The 17,230-nt window shown below is 45.4% G+C and overlaps 1 protein-coding gene across 9 annotated transcripts in view; it reads left to right on the top strand.

Annotated features, from left to right (window-relative positions):
• Positions 1–17,230, top strand: part of NAV2 (neuron navigator 2) — a 629,613-nt gene that overhangs the window by 400,526 nt on the left and 211,857 nt on the right. Inside the window, exon 1 of one of the 9 annotated variants that reach the window (XM_068260214.1) lies at positions 3,282–3,358. The exons of the other annotated variants lie outside the window; for them this stretch is intronic. Within the exon in view, the coding sequence (XP_068116315.1) occupies positions 3,287–3,358 (72 nt within the window). The 5' untranslated portion in view covers positions 3,282–3,286. Of the gene's footprint in view, positions 1–3,281; positions 3,359–17,230 lie in introns of those variants that run through there. 9 annotated transcript variants of the gene reach the window in all.

Here is a 17,230-nt window from a genome sequence, read left to right as displayed (position 1 = left end):
AATAATGACAGTCTGCATCTGAGGGTCTCCCAGCTCCTCCAGCCCAGCTCTGGTTGGAATCTTTAGTGTCAGGCTCTGGCCTTTGATATACCGTAACTGGCCTTTGATCAGTGATATGCCACTAAAGAGGCTCATTTTAACTACTACAGGCCTCCCTGCTCCAGCAGCTACCTCTAATAAATGTTCAAACACTTCATTTGCAGAGGCCTTCAAGAGCCCCTCTCAGGATGTTTACTTAGGAGTTCACCTTGCTGCCTTTTCCTTTTACTAGAGAGAAGTTATGTGACCTCATCAATGCTGGATAAGATAGCAAGTCTTAGTACCCATCAGTTAAGAGGTGAACATGTTTAGCTCAAAAGTGCATGGCCAGTCATTTTTTCTGCCTGGCCAACTTTTTAAGCTCTGTACACATCCTTGACCGCCTTGGGGGAGGTGCCTCTAACATCAGTTTAAAACATAAAGGTAGGAGTTTAAAAGGTAGGCCTACCTTGAGGAAGTCTATCAGACAGCATAAGCTTAAACATTATGGATGACGCGTTTCACGGGTTGACTCCCGCTTCCTCAGGTCAATAGGTGTGGCTTGTTGCAGCAAGCAAAGTTGCATAGAATGCCTACGGATCATCTGAGGTGTGTGTTTGGCATTGTGGAGTTGGAGAGTGTACTGGTAAGTCTGTTACCTTTGATGTACGATTTGATGCCTTGACTAGGGCTCAAGCCAGTATATAAAAAAGTAAGGAGGCTTTGGGTAAGATCCCATAATGATCCTGGTCGCCCGTGGTGCACGCCCTAAGTGGCTGCAACTCCAGCGCTTTAAGTCCACCAGGAGAAAAGCACAATATACATGTTCTGTGTCTTGTCTAAAATAAGTGTTCCAGCTATGGTAAAAGACAGCAATTATAGTCTATGTAGACTGATCCATCTGGATCGGTTGGGACAATAATCGGTATTAGTTGTTCGTATCGAATGATAACAAAAATTTGCTCCACTTAAACTACTTACGTGCAGTGAATTTCTGGTCAAGACTGGGGTTTAAACTGGTGCCCAGCACACGACTGAGTAGGTGAGCCAGCCAACCTTTTTATATAGATCTCTTTCAGGGAGAAGTTCTGTAAAGAATAAAGGAAATACTAAGAATACCCTCATGAGGAGTTAGACTTGTCCAAAACCTGTCAGATCTGTCTGATTTTTACTACCCACTTTAACCAAAAGCAACATAGGAAAAAGTAACTCTGGGAGAATTGTACATTTTTTACATATTTTAAATGTTATGGTAGCGCTGCGTAATATGTCGGCGCTATATAAATACTAAATAATAATAGTGGTCCTTTAAGTGGGAGGGGCTCCTCCATATCCCTCTCACAGCAGGTGACAGATCGTCCCATAAATAAGAAAGGACATGTTGAAGATGATCCATGCTGCGGTAAAACTCTGCGGCGGCGGGTTTCGTGTTTGTTTTCCAACCCTCAGATTTCATCTTCATTAAACATCTTCACCTTGAAGATCCCTTCTGCGCAAAACTCTGAGCGACCAGCAAAGACAGACCGTGATAAGCAGAGCATCTGTTCAACAGATGGCAAAGCAGCAGCTTATTACATTACATTTAACAGGTCTCAAAATGGAAGCGCTTAATTGTTGTCAAGAAAGCTGGGCAGTTTTTCTTCATATGTGGCCTCTTTTCACACTCAGTGCAGAGAATTGTTGCTGTACTCAGTATTCATTTGCAGAAATACTGCCACCTACTGACACTTTTTAAAGGACAACGGAAGCATAGCTCCCAACTGTCCCTCTTTTGGAGGGACAGTCCCTCTTTGGGAACCCTGTCCCTCTGTTCCTCTTTCTTCCTCATGTGTCCCTCTTTCAGGACTGATGTACAGATCTGTGTTATTAAATGTATTTTTCTACTGAAAATGATTTTAACTGACTCTAAACTTTATTTCCATTATTTAAATTGATATATTTTCTAATGTTAAAATGAAGGAAAACAAATGATGATAGAAAGGACCAATCTGGTTTGATAATAACACACATCTTTTGATTTTGAATTCCTTGCAATATGCATGATGAAGGGTGTGGCGGGGGTGTGGCTAGAGGTATGACAGGGGTGTGTCTTAAACTGTCCCTCCTTATCTCGAAAGGTTGGGAGGACTGTGATATGGAGGCTGCCATAATGATTTGCATTTAAACAATACCAGTTGCCTGGCAGTCCTGCTGATCTGTTTGGCTGCAGTAGTGTCCGAATAACACCAGAAACAAGCATGCAGCTAATCTTGTCAGATCTGACAATAATGTCAGAAACACCTGATCTGCTGCATGCTTGTTCAGGGGCTATGGCTAAAAGTGTTAGAGGAAGAAGATGAGCAGGACAGTTAAGGTGGCCATACACTTATAGATTTGCAGTAGATTCGACCATCAGATAGATTTCTGTCAGATGCCTGTCAAGTCAAATACACTGGTCGATCGATTCTATAGAATCAATTGATTAGAAATCGATTCTATCAAATTCCCCATTCGAAGGATTTGATCTATCTGACAGGATGGACGATCTAGGTTGGTCTGCTGCTGGCAGCATATTGCCTTTAAGCTAAATCTACACGCAGCGATCCAGCGGCTCAATTAGCCGCCGGATCGCCTCTTCCGCATCCCCGCACGTACGCGCTCGCGTCGGATTCCATTCGCCCCCGGCGCTGCTTATCTTCCGCTCCATTCCCTGCCATTGTCCGCTCGTGGGGAACGAGCAGGGAATCGGCGGCGAGATCAGACCTGTCGGATCTTATCAATCGAGCCGCAGTAGCCATGTGTAGACCCACCTTAAGATGGATTTCCAATAGATTTCCACAGTACTTCTCTAGGTGCCCTAGAGGTGGTGGGGGACCTAGAGAAGGTGGTGGGGGACCCTGGCCAGTTGCCCCTTCCCCGGATATCTGTCCTGCTGAAAAGAGGCGTTCATAAAGGAGCACAAAGTAAATCTTCTCATGCCATTATATTACCCAAACTGGACTGACAAGCTTCCACAGGCTCCCCTGATTCGCAGTTTGGGACAGGAAGGGGGTAATGATCCAGCTTTCTGTAGTTCTGCCAGCTGTCTTTGAAGATAGCAGAGAATACAGCAGGGAGGGCCCGCTAAACACTGAACCTAATGTGGTAGAACCTGCACTGTAATAAAATCTGATGGCTCCGAGGCTAAAATTACCCCTTGTGATGACACACATGACTATTCCTGAGCGCTAGGCCCCTCCAGGCACAGAGTCCTCTCAGCTCACTCCACTCCGACTCCTCACTGCCCGCTATGCCAGCAAGCTTGAGATTTTGGGTACCAGAGCGGAACGGGAGTAAAATTTCCTTTGGCCAATATAAGAGAGTAAGATCCTTGTGTGCTGTGTGTGTTTGTATGTGTTTAGTCTGTGTGTCTACTGTGTGCTGTGTGTGTGTTTACTGTGTGTGTGTGTGTGTTTGTTGGTGTGTTTACTGTGCGTGTGTGTTTGCTGTGTGTATGTACTCTGTGTGTGTGTACTCTGTGTGTGCTGTGTGTGTGTGGTGTGTGTATGTGCTTACTCTTTGTGTGTTTGCTGTGTGCTGTGTGTGTTTGTGTGTGTTTACTCTGTGTGTCTGTGTGTCTACTCTGTGTGCTGTGTGTGTGTGTCTGTGTGTGTGTTTGTGTTTGTTGGTGTGTTTACTGTGCGTGTGTGTTTGCTGTGTGTGTGTGTTTGCTGTATGTATGTACTCTGTGTGTGTGTGTGTGTACTCTGCGTGTGCTGTGTGTGTGTATGTGCTTACTCTGTGTGTGTCTGCTGTGTGCTTGTGTGTGTTGGTGTGTTTACTGTGCGTGTGTGTATGTATTGTGTGTGTGTATGTGCGCTGTGTATGTGTCTTGGGGAGAGAGAGCACCTCGTCTTTAATATTTATAGTACTTATAGTACTCTGCTGTCTGGCTGCCTGTTTACTGCTTCCGTTTCTATTGCATAATATTCATTTTCCTGCTGAATTCATATAGTTTATGTGCCGTATATTTTGCTTTTGATCTTAAAGTTTACGTGAACTGTGAGGGATATGGCGGCTGTTATTATTTCCTTTTAAACAATACCGGTTGCCTGGCAGTCCTGCTGATCTCTGGCTGCAGTAGTGTCTGAATCACTCACATGGAACAAGCATGCTGCTAATCCAGTCAGACTTCAGTCAGAGCATCTGATTTGCATGCTTGTTCAGGGTCTATGGCTAAAGCTAAGAACACACATGCGAGAATTGTCGCGCGTCAGGGATGGGGAAAGATCTTCACAGACAGCCTTGAGTATTGCGAACATTCCTGCTCAGGCATCAGGCATTGCTAAAAATCCAACAGGATGGATCTTTATTGAGCAATTTCAATTGGCGGCCGCAGTACACACATAAGTATCGTAGGTTGAAGCAGTCGTTATTAGCCATTTAAGGCGACGGTTATCGCATGTGTGTTCATAGCTTCAAAGTAAAAGAGGCAGAGGATCAGTAGGACTGCCAGGCAACTGGTATTGTTCCAAAAGGAAATAAAAATGGCAGCCTCCATAAACCTCTCACTTCAGGTGTGCTTTACGGTGCCCATTAACGGTTCAGTTTTTAGTGAACAATTGTGTTTTCAATCAGATCAGGCAGATTGTATAATCAGATAAGCTCAATTGATCCTGAACGGTCAGTTTATCGATCGTTTCCTTAAAGAGAATCCAAGGTGCCCACAATGTCAAAAAGTTCCCACTCTGTCCTCTGGTCATCCCCCTCTGTATGGGACCCTCCTTAAAGGGAACCAGAGACGAAGCACCCTCATGTATTTTACCATATATACCAGTGGGAACATTAGAGAAAACATCTACCCTGCTCTCTGTTTCATTATTTACTGTTCAGCTTGTTTCTTATCAGCCCTGATAAAATCCCCGACTGAGCATTGTCTGGCTTTGCTCAGGAATCATTATAGCTGAGTCTGTCTTCTCTGTTGTCTTTTCAAGCCCAAGCCTGCCCCCTTCTGGCTCTGCTATAATGACTCAACTATACTGACTCCTGAACAAAGCCAGACTGAATGCTCAGTCGGGGATTTTATCAGGGCTGATTACAATCAGGCTGAGCAGTGAAGGATGAAACAGAGAGCAGGGAAGGTGTTTTCTCTAATGTTCCCACTGATACATATGATAAAATACATGAGGGTGCTTTGTCTCTGGTTCACTTTAACATCAGAGCTGCACTAGTCTTCTGGCACGTGCTGCACCCAGGAGGACACAGCTGTGCTTTCTCAGCAGCGCAGAGAAGGTGACAGGTGATAGTCAGAATTACACATTCTGCCACTCCGAGTTTACAGACTTGTTACAAGTGAGTGGCTCCAGACATTATATACTGTACATGAGACAATAGCTCCAAGCAGACAATCCAATGCCAGTCTTTATTACTGCTTTGTTTGCTGAGGGTGGCTTATGATTGGCTGCTATCAAGTTTTGGTATATTTTAGTGGTGTTTGCAGTTTATTACTATGGCTACTGATATCTATAGGATGATGGCTGGTTGTATTGTGTCCTATCACACAAAAAAAGGGTGCAGTGCCCTTTTCCACTGGCTGCAAATTGCTTGTGATTTTCTGGGGCTCAGTAAATTGCAGGGGCACCACGGTAATCACTGTAATCCGGTGCCCCTTTCCCACTGTGGGGATTGGATTTTTACCTGAAAGCGATCGTAGTACTTGCTGTCATTTTCCTGCAATTTCATTTAGGTTGTAGTCTGTAGTAGTGCACAAAGATTGCAACGCAAGTGTGGTACTCTGTGATTTTCTTGTCATTTACCTGTGTCGCTAAGCTCCACCCTTTATTTTCAGAATATTACAATTGCACTGTAGCAAGATTCATACAGTTAAAAAACGTGTCTCAGTTCACTACACTGTAGCGGTTTATGATGTGTTACAGGGGGACAAGTTATGTGATCAAAAATGTCAGGTTAAACAGGTGGCTTTTCGGTTTTGACTTAAAGAGTCACTGAAGTGTCTTTTTTTACCTTAGTTTTATATCCAGCCATCTTCAGCATCAATTCCAAGCTGATTCGCCGCATCCCCACGGCAGAACAAGTGATTTATGCCCCAGAAATAGCCTAGGAAAGTTCCACATTTTCCAGGATTTTGCTGCCTGGGAGAGGCAGAGCTGTGCGCAGAGCTGTTGCTGCCTGGGAGAGGCAGAGCTGTGCGCAGAGCTGTTGCTGCCTGGGAGAGGCAGAGCTGTGCGCAGAGCTGTTGCTGCCTGGGAGAGGCAGAGCTGTGCGCAGAGCTGTTGCTGCCTGGGAGAGGCAGAGCTGTGCGCAGAGCTGTTGCTGCCTGGGAGAGGCAGAGCTGTGCGCAGAGCTGTTGCTGCCTGGGAGAGGCAGAGCTGTGCGCAGAGCTGTTGCTGCCTGGGAGAGGCAGAGCTGTGCGCAGAGCTGTTGCTGCCTGGGAGAGGCAGAGCTGTGCGCAGAGCTGTTGCTGCCTGGGAGAGGCAGAGCTGTGCGCAGAGCTGTTGCTGCCTGGGAGAGGCAGAGCTGTGCGCAGAGCTGTTCCTGCCTGGGAGAGGCAGAGCTGTTGCTGCCTGGGAGAGGCAGAGCTGTGCACAGAGCTGTTGCTGCCTGGGAGAGGCAGAGCTGTGCGCAGAGCTGTTGCTGCCTGGGAGAGGCAGAGCTGTGCACAGAGCTGTTGCTGCCTGGGAGAGGCAGAGCTGTGCGCAGAGCTGTTGCTGCCTGGGAGAGGCAGAGCTGTGCGCAGAGCTGTTGCTGCCTGGGAGAGGCCGAGCTGTGCGCAGAGCTGTTGCTGCCTGGGAGAGGTAGAGCTGTGCACAGAGCTGTTGCTGCCTGGGAGAGGCAGAGCTGTGCGCAGAGCTGTTGCTGCCTGGGAGAGGCAGAGCTGTGCGGAGAGCTGTTGCTGCCTGAGAGAGGCAGAGCTGTTGCTGCCCGGGAGAGGCAGAGCTGTGCACAGTAGCTCTGCCTCTTATCCAGTCAGTCTCAGCCTCTCCCTGCCCCTCTGTCTTCTTTCACTGAGAAGGGCAGGGTGAAGCGGAGATCGGTGGAGAATGACTGGATTAGAGGCAGAGCTACTGCGCACAGCTCTGCCTCTCCCGGGCAGCAAAATCTGCAACTTGAAAAGTCGTAGAACTTTGCTGGGCTTTTTCAGGGGCATAAATCACTTGTTCTGCTGCGGGAATGCAGCAAATCAGCTTGGAATTTAATGCTGAAGACGTCCGGATGCGAAATTATAGTAAAAAAAAAAAAAAGACACTTCAGCCTCCAGGTTTGGAGCTATCTTGATTAGGTGTAGCAAGGCGTTCCAAAGGGTAGGGGCAGCATGACAGAAGGCTCTGGCTCCGAGGTTTTTAGATGAACTTTGGGAGTGGTCAAGTGTTGATTTGGAGTTGTGGGAGGTGTGACGCTGCTACAACAAATCCTCCAGGTATCCGGTCAGGTGCCTGGGTTGTGTTTGAAATGCTACGTTTTTAGTCAGTGCATTTGCACGATTTGCATTATTTGTTCTTGTGGTCGATTTTAATGCATAAAGTTTTGTTATGTTTTTCTTACATATGCGGTGCCATATTTTTGTGATTTTATTTCTATCTATATGGATTTGTAGATGTATTTGTGTTGTTAGCATGCCTCCGTATGTGCATGTCCCATTTCTCTAGGTAACTTTTATAGTAAATATAAAAATTGTAAAATTATAGTACAATTGTCTCTACCTCTTTTTACCTCTTGTGGGCGGCTATTAAGCATGTTTGCAGATTTTTGCGCTCTCAGAATTATGAGATCGAATTCCTCAAATTCATAGTTTTTGATCTTGAATCTCAGTATATGTTGCACAATAGTTTGCATCCCAGATTCTCACCCTATGTGCGTTGCCTTGTCACTGCCCTAAGCCACCTATTTATAATACTGTGTGCTGCAGTAGCGCAAACTACAATTTACAAACCTTTCTCTGATATCACCCAGACAAAGGATGAAAACGTTTGACACTTATTCATTTTTTTTGAAAAAGGTTCTCAGACAGGAAACTGGCAGGACCATGGTCATGGCATCACATTGTGGGAGGAGTCTCACCACAATATCAGCCATGCAGTCCCCCCTGATGATCTATGCGAGAAAAGATTCCTCGTGGGAAAGGTGGTATCAGCTACTGATCGGGATTAAGTTCAATCCTAGCTTAAAGGACATCCGAGGTGAAAATAAACTGATGAGAAAAAAAATTGTATCTATCCTCCTTCACCTAAAAATTACTTTTTTAGATATCACACAGTTTTATTTTATATTTAAATCTCGTTTTTAAGTTTTTACTGTTTTATTGTTTTTGCTCAATGACACCTTCATTGAAGTATGTCAGAGCTCAAATCTATGAATTATTGACCCGTTTTATCTCTTTCCTGCACCAAGAAGCCATTTACTGACAGGGAAGTATTTTATGGCTGTAATTACTTATCAGTGAGGGTTATGCTATAGTCTGACCCGATCTGATATGAACTATTGAACCTTTTTATCTCTTTCCTGCTTTCAGAAGCCATTTTCTTCTAGGATAGTGTTTTATAGTTGGAATTTCTTATCAGTGAGGGTCACATTGTAGTCACTTCCTGTCTGAGTCAGGACTGAGTCAGCCACTTACATACCTGATATTTAACTCTTTCAGGCAGAGAAAGAAAAAATGGAACACAGCATAGTTATTTGTGTGCTAGGCCCTGTACATATCTACATGTCTATCTCATCATGTCACGTGTCACCTCGGGTGTCCTTTAAAGTTATGAGACACCGTTGTTCATTTTTAACACCTGCACAAATCCATTGACATTCACACTCCCATCTACTAGTTTCTATTATGAACACTGTGGAATGGATGCTCTTTGCATATACATATAAACTGCGTAAGCCATATGAAATGTACTTGTAGGGAAAACAGTGGCCCAAATTGTTAGTTACCGTAACCTCAGTAGAGGGAAGCCTCTGGATAATTCAGAGGCTTCTTACGTCCTCCGCCCCCCCCCCCCCCCCCCTTCCCGAACACTCTTGGACAAGGGCTTGACGAAGAGTGTGCCCGGTGTGCTCCCATCCCTGAACGAGTGCGGCTGCACGGTGTAGGATGGCTCATGCAGTAGCAATGAGCCAATCGGGTTTGGCTTATTCTGCCATCCTGTGCAGGGAGGCTGCGCTTGTTCACAGACTGGAGCGTGACCGCGGGGGTCCTGGCATCCAGCAGTGGTCTTCAGGGGGGGTATGGGAAGCCTCTGGTATCTAACTTTCTCTCCTAAGGAACTCACAGGTTTGCTTTAAAGAGAACCTGAACTGAAAATAAAAAGTCTAAATAACCATACACAGGTCATACTTGCCTCCTGTGTAGTCTACTCCTCAATCTCTTTCTCCTCTCCTGCGTCCTGTTTGTCACACTGAGATCAATGGAATTCTCCGTCTTTCATTTTTAAAATGGCTATTACCCCCTAACAGCTTCCTGGTCAGCACACTGTTAAACTGTAATATCACCCACTTGATCCATAGGAAAACATGGATATTACCTTGCACATTCAGTTGTAACTGATACTGTATATAACTGACAGCAACCGGTATATTTCAGTTCTGACAAAATATTGTCAGAACTGGAAGAGATCACTATATGAAGAAAATGGTGAGCTTCTGAGAGGAACTTCAGGCTCCCTTTAAGGAGGGACTGTTACCAAGGATTGAACTTCATCCCAGTCAGTAGCTAATACCCCCTTTCCCAGGAGAAAGCTTTACCTTTTCCCAAACAGATCATCAGGGGAGTCTGTATGGCTGATATTGTGGTGAAACCACTCCCACAGTGTGATGTCATGACCATGGTCCTGACAGTTTGCTGCCTGTGAACCTCGTTGCATTGTGGGAAATAACGGCTTTTACCAACCGCCAAGCAAGCAATATCTCCCTCTGTGCATAGAACTCTCAGTAATGAACATTCTGCACAGATCACCTGGCAGAACTAAAGATGTCACCACAAGTGATACATTTCAGAATGTATATCAGGGAGAAAAAATATTTTTTGATGGGCTAACACTGACTAAATAACCTATAACAAAAAAAATATTGTAAAAAAGGATGTCTTTCACTAGAGTTCCTCTTTAAGATATCAGCTATTAATCCTTGGACTATATGGAGCTGGAGTGAAAGCACTGAGTTGTTATCGGCAGAGTCAGATGGCCGCCCTCCAACATGCCGAGTCACTCTTGCCGTTGTTTTGATTTGCTGTTGTGGACATGGCACAGCTCAGCGTATTGCTATTAGTCAGAGGGATCATTACTAACGCGATTTCTGGGAAAGTGCCATTGTTTCCATGACCTTTCCCTCTCCCGCAGCAAGTGTCGTCCCATCGTCCCTATTCATGGCAGGGCATTGTGTGACGGGGTTCTGTCATGTGACAATAGAGGAGCACACTGCAGGCAGTCTACCCCTCTGTGCAGCACAAGTGCTGGGGGGCTCTGACAGTGGCCTGAATCATCCTCATCAGCTCCTGAGTCACAGGGTGGTGAGCAGAGCCTGGGGAATGTGTTTACATGTTACACAACACCGAGGCATGGGGTCCGATCACTGTACAGCACCGCTATCAAACTGACACATCACTGAGCTAGGATATCACATTGTGGGGCTTCCCGAGTGGGGCTGAGGGGCCGCTATATTTGTGAGTTATGAAGCTGCGGAATGGAACAGGAACAGGTGCCACTGTTTACATTAGATGCATGCAGCAGAGAAGATGAAGAAGGGTGAGACTGGCTAGATCAGGTGTTTGTAAAGCTATGTATAGATGCTAGAAGTTTGCTACATACACACGCTAGATTAAACTCGGCCGTGGTGGCCAAAGAAGAGCTCTCGGGCAGGAATCTAGCTTGTGTACAGTGTATGTACAGTGCCCACCTGATATCTCCTAAAGATCTGGCAGTCCCCCAATGGAGTCACTTCTGAGTCATGGCTGTACTCATATGCAGCAAGTAATTTTTTCTCCTTAAAGGGATACTGTAGGGGGTCGGGGGAAAATGAGCTGAACTTACCCGGGGCTTCTAATGGTCCCCCGCAGACATCCTGTCCCTACGCAGCCACTCACCGATGCTCCCGGCCCCGCCTCCAGTTCACTTCTGGAATTTCTGACTTTAAAGTCAGAAAACCACTGCGCCTGCACGCCCGTGTCCTCGCTCCCGCTGATGTCACCAGGAGTGTACTGCGCAGACACAGACCATACTGGGCCTGCGCTGTGCGCTCTTGATGACATCAGCGGGATCGAGGACACGGCAACGCAGGCGCAGTGGTTTTCAGACTTTAAAGTCTGAAATTCCAGAAGTGAACTGGAGGCGGGGCCGGAGCATTGGGGAGTGGCTGCGCGGGTACAGGATGTCTGCGGGGGACCGTTAGAAGCCCGGGTAAGTTCAACTCATTTTCCCCTGACCCCCCTACAGTATCCCTTTAAGGTAACACTATCACATTTCAACATGCATGTTGAAATGACACGCATGCAGTGGCGTAACTTAGGAGGTTGGGGCCTTAGTGTAAGTTTTACATGGGGCCCCAAGCTCTGTATTGAAATAGAGCCCCAAAACCTACCAAGAACAGCTGCAGTGTTAGAGAGGTGTATTTAGATTAAAGCCTGGTACACAATTTTGATTGGCCAGTCATTGGCCAATTTTACCACATCCATGTAGCTTACCTATACAATCTGCTCATAATATTCTAAATCTGTTGGCCCTCATGCTACATGGAGGTGATACAGTTGGTCAGTGATTGGCCAATACCAGGCTTAAAGCTAAGTACACACGAGAGAAGTCTTTGCAAACCGAATAATCAATCTGTCACGTAGGTTTGTCAGGAAGGCTTGAATAAAAGATCTTTGTAACAGTGCTGTACACATGCAAATGATCGGTTCATGCAAAAAAAATGCTTGTGTAGTCTATCTTCTTCCCTCTTTTTCACACATGTGCTGTGTGGGTTAAACAACACCTGGCAATCTCATACACACCTACCTTAAAGTGAACCTCCAGACTAAAAATCTACTCAGCAGCACTGAAAAGGGTTGGGATTTCTTTAACAGTTTCACAGCATCAGAACTTTGTTTTTCTTACCCAAACCTCATTTTTAGCTGCACAGAAGCTAAGCTCTGATCCCATCGAAGAAATCTGCCTGGGCATTTTCCCCATGATGCTGTGCAAAGCATGATGGGATTTCTGAGGTTGTTGCTCTCGTTGTCTAGCGCGCGCAGCTGGGAGGGGTGATCAGGACACAGGACAGTTGGAAATGCGTCTCATGCCCCCTGTCACCTCCTTTCAACCAAAAAGATGGCTGCCCCCATGAAATCACAAACATTTGTCTGTTTTTTTAAAACAGGGTGGGTAAGAGATTATTTTACCTATCTATTTTAATTAACATAACTAATGTAATGAATGACAGTATGTTTGTTTAGGCTGAAGTTCCTCTTTAACAAACAGTTGTCTGCCAACCAGATCTACCGGGATGAATTTGAGAGACAAATATCTTGTATCGTTATTTTTTGGAGGGACGGTGCATCTTTTGGAACCTAACCCCTCTCTCAGTTTTCAGCATTATGTGTGAATAGTGATGGTCATGTCTAGATGATGGTCATGGAGAAGCATGTGATCAGTTTGGTCAGGTGATAGACATGTAAGTCTCTGATTTTCTAGTCATGATCATTTGCTGAAGCAGGATGTGATCACAAATCAGAGACTGAGAATGCTAGGTACACACGATACAATTTTCTGTTAGATTTACCTGCCAGATCTATTTTTTCCAACATGTCCAATCCTAATTTCGATTGATTCACTTCTATGGAAACCAATCGGAAAATCGATCAGAATTAAGATCAGACATGTTGGAAAAAATTGATCTGGCAGGTAAATCTAACAGAAAATTGTATCGTGTGTACCAAGCATTACATATCTGTCAGCTGATCAAACAAAGCACATTTCTCCATGAGTTCTCATCACTAGTTGATGTATACATTTGGGTAAATGTATGTATTTCTGTGATAAAAATGCGTTCATGTGGCTCTAAACAGAATGTAGGGCTGGTGCACATCAAGAGCGCTTCTGAGCGTTCTTTAAAACGCTTGCGCTTTGAAAAGCGCTTGGCTAATGTATTTGAATGGGATGGAGCACACCAGAGCAATGTGATTTTTTTTTTATTTCCCCAATCGCAAACGCAAGTCCTGCAGCATTTCTGCTGATATCTGATTCAACCTCAATGTGAAGTATAGGAAAGTGGAAAAATCGCTCTGAAAAGCGCTAGAACAATGCGATTTTCCGAGTGTTTTTGTTACAGAAGCTGTTCAGTTCTACTGTAACAAAAAATAAAAAACCGCCACACCAAAACACTCCAAAAATCGCTAGGTATGATTATAAAACTGCTAGACACAGACATAGAATCGCCTAGAAAAATTGATTTTGCGATTACGCTACCGCTTTTTGGTGTGCACTGGCCCGTAGTGATTACAGAAAGGTATAGTGTAGTTTCAATTGTTTTCAAAACATTTTATTCTGGTACAAATACAGATAAGTGTGAAATGAATCACCGTTATGAATTATTTATGACATTGTCAGTGAGATTCTAACATTGTGGCAATTGTGTACAAATCAAGTGCAACTTGTGTGTTTGGAATTGGACAAATAAAAATCAGCAGAAGATGCATTTGATTCGCTTATTTCCTAGCTGTTTGCTGGAAGAGCTGGTATTATTGGCAGCTCAGTGATTGGGGGCGTGGCGTGAGGTGTGCTGGGACATGTCTTAAAGGACAACTGATAATATGGTGTCTGTGTATTTCCTTTTAAATTATACAAGTTGCCTGGCAGCCTTGCTGATCTATTTGGCTGCAGTAGTGTCTGAATAACACCAGAAACAAGCATGCAGGTAAACTGATCAATAACACCTGATCTGCTGCATGCTTTTTTGGGGTCTATGGCTAAAAGTATTAGTGGCAGACGATCAGCAGGACAGCCAGGCAACTGGTATTGCTTACAAAGTAATACATTTGTCAGCCTCCAAATCCCTTTTGTTACAATTGTCCTTTAAAAAAAGCTCTAGAATCATCACTTTTGGTTCTGCTGGGACTTGTAGTTCTCCAGCTGCGGTTTCTCTCCTTGTCGCCTGGTTGGCATGCCAAGGGGTGACAGATAATGATCCAGGGATCAGAATCCACTTCTGCCTAGTCACTCCCCGCCCGCTGGCACCGGGTGACATCACACTTCAAAAATATACCAGCACTTCTTAAAGGCACAGCTCTCGCTCAGACAATGAGGGAAGCCTGCGCTCCGCGGCAGCTGTGACTGCTGTGTCAGGTCTGCGATCCCCGGCTGCTGTGTCAGGTCGTCTCGCCGCTCTCCTGGAAGGTACAGTAACCTGTGTGAGTCACTGGAGCACAGGTGCTGCGCCGGCAGACTTTGTCCCTTTAATCTTTATTGTGTTGCTATTCTTTTATCTTGCTCAGTGATTCATGCCGGTTACTGTGTCAGCGGGAGCCCGGCTTGTAATCTTGTTACATGTTTATCCAGCTTTATATGAACCGACCTGTGGCGCGGAGTCAAGTGTGCGCACGTCACCCAACAGACCACAGCAGGCAGATGTGGCGTGTATTGTGGTGTTGTGTTCCGCAGCGACCGCTCGGGATATAGTTATATGCAGGTAGGAATCCTCCAAGCCTTTATTTATAAACCGCCAGCCGATTGCAGCGCCTTACGCTAGAAAGGGGGCGTGGATAGCTAACTTCATGTTCCAAATTTTGGATGCTAATATTTCAGCTATCAGTTTTTTAGGTCTTTTGCGTGAGTTTACAAATGCTCTATTTTTTTCTGTTCCTTTTTTTATTTTATTTTTTTATTCTGTTCTTTTTATTCAGCACCTCCCTGTAGTAAGAGGGCTGACAGATTTTGAATGCTAAGAGCAGATTGTGTAGGTAAACTCTCATAAGGTGGCCATACACTGGTCGATTTGCCATCAGATCGACCAACAGATAGATCCCTCTCTGATCTAATCTGATCAGAGAGGGATCGTATGGCTGCCTTTACTGCAAACAGATTGGGAATCGATTTCACTATAAAACCGATTCACTATCTGTGGAGCTGCCGCCGCTCCCCCCCCCCCCCTCCCACCCACCCGCTTCATACCTTACCTGATCCGGCCAGCGCGTCCCCTGGTCTCTGCTGTCTCATCTCCGCTCTGGGCTCCATGGCTACAGCTTCACTTTACTTCCTGCCGGGGGAAGTTTAAACAGTAGAGGGCGCTCTAATGGTTAAACTTCCTGTCGGGCCAGGAACAATTGAAGCCATCCGGAGCCCAGCGGAGAAGGAGCAGCGGGGACATGTAGTGCTGCTAGCGTCGGTCGTTGGACATTCGAATGCCGCTATCGACGCAATACTGACCTGCCAGCGAAATCTTCCGCATGGATGGATCGACGGGAACAATCGATTTCAGACGGAAATTGATCTTTGGTCAGCGTTTGCGCAACGATTTCACAGCAGATTCGATCACAGTGATCAAATCTGCTTTACATCGGCGGGAACATCGTTAAGTGTATGGGCCCCTGGTTGTTTGGTTGCTTGTTCAAATTCCGGACAATCTAAATGATTAATTGCTCCGCACAAAACGATCTCGCTTGAAGTTTGTGTGTGTGTGTGTGTGTGTGTGTGGGGGGGGGGGGCGAGGGTGCTACATTGGCTGGCCCCCCAGGTTTCCCCTAAGTGTCAGCCATACTATCTCAGAAAGAAAACCCATATATAAGTAGATAAATACTTGCTCTACTTATGTAACATATGTATTGCACTGTCTACGTTTTGATTTTAGTGATTACTACAGTAAAAAAAAAAAAAAAAGAGAGAATATCCTTCTTAACATTTCCCATTTTAACTGTGGCTATTTTGAAGCCAACCCTGATGTAATTTCCTCCCTTACTCTCCTCTGCCTGATTTGCCCGCCCTCCACTATAGAAAGTGCATTGTCTCCGCATGAGAAATATTACCCAATCAGAGAGGAAAATAAGTGTGGGAGGGGAAAACAGGAGAGAAATAGGCTTCAGCCAATCAGGCTGAGGGGAAAGTAGAGAAGCAAAAAAGGACAACCCAGCATTCCCTGCAACTTCCTTTGTGCGTACCAATTTTTTTATGTACGAAATAAGTCAGGTGAACTTGGGAATGATCATTTATCACCAAGAAAAGTAATAGTGATTTGTAACTTTTGGATTGCCCGGTTAGCACCCTTATTACTTGTTTACCAGATAAAAATAAAGAATTGATTTTTAATTTTATGCCCGACAGTTACACTTTAATAGTTCTCCTCCAGGGTTCCTGCAGAGTGTTTGCAGCGGATCGCACTCACCTGTTTGGTCGGCACGTTCCCTTCTGTGTCCTTCCGCCTCCATCCCCACGGGTGCTTGTTTTCTATGACCCGGTAGATCAGTTCACCCAGAACATCCAGTGTATGTAACCACCCTCCCAGTGATGCTTATCCTAGGCTGCTAAGCTAGGCAGGATGCTCGCTCCTGTAGCATATTGGAAGACCAGGTATATTTTGTGCTGGCTATAACATTTTCAGTAACTGTCTACAGAGCTGCACCTGCTGCCAGTACTAAAGATGTTGTCGTCTGTGACTAATTACAAAGTATAAGTCGGGGAGAGGAAACATTTCACAACGGGCACACACTGACTTAGGGTTTGTTCACACTAAGGGCGCTTTTGGCTTTTTATCGCCCTAAAAGCGCTTGTGCAATGATTCCCTATGAGAGTGTTCACATCTGAGCGGTTCGATTCCGATCCGCTCACCAAAGTGCTGCCTGTACCATTTCCGGGATGATTTGCCTCAATGGAAGATATAAGGAAATCGCAAAACACTTGAAAAAGCGCTTTGTATAGCGATTTCCCCAGCGCTTTTATGAATAAATACAATGGGCCTGATTCACAAAGCAGTGCAAAGTGTTTGCACGCCTGTGAAAAGCCCCTTATCACGCCTAAACTCAGTTTAGGCGTGATAAAATGAAACTCGCGCGAAATTCCCACGCGCAAGGTCTTGCGCGCGCAATCGCGCGGCACACGGTGCAGTGCGCGCGATGCGCCCATTAAACCCTATGGGCACTGCGCGTGGAATTACGTGATTGCGCGTGTAAACCTTTGCGCGCGATAAAGAGCACAAATCGGTGCTAACTCAGCGGTGCAAAGCTTATCACGCCTAAAGTCTTTTAGGCGTGATAACTGAGTTATCACCGCTTTGTGAATCA

The sequence above is a fragment of the Hyperolius riggenbachi genome, chromosome 11 (assembly GCF_040937935.1).
Source record: "Hyperolius riggenbachi isolate aHypRig1 chromosome 11, aHypRig1.pri, whole genome shotgun sequence".
Taxonomy (NCBI): Eukaryota; Metazoa; Chordata; class Amphibia; order Anura; family Hyperoliidae; genus Hyperolius; species Hyperolius riggenbachi.
This window is presented reverse-complemented; position numbering and strand designations above follow the sequence as displayed.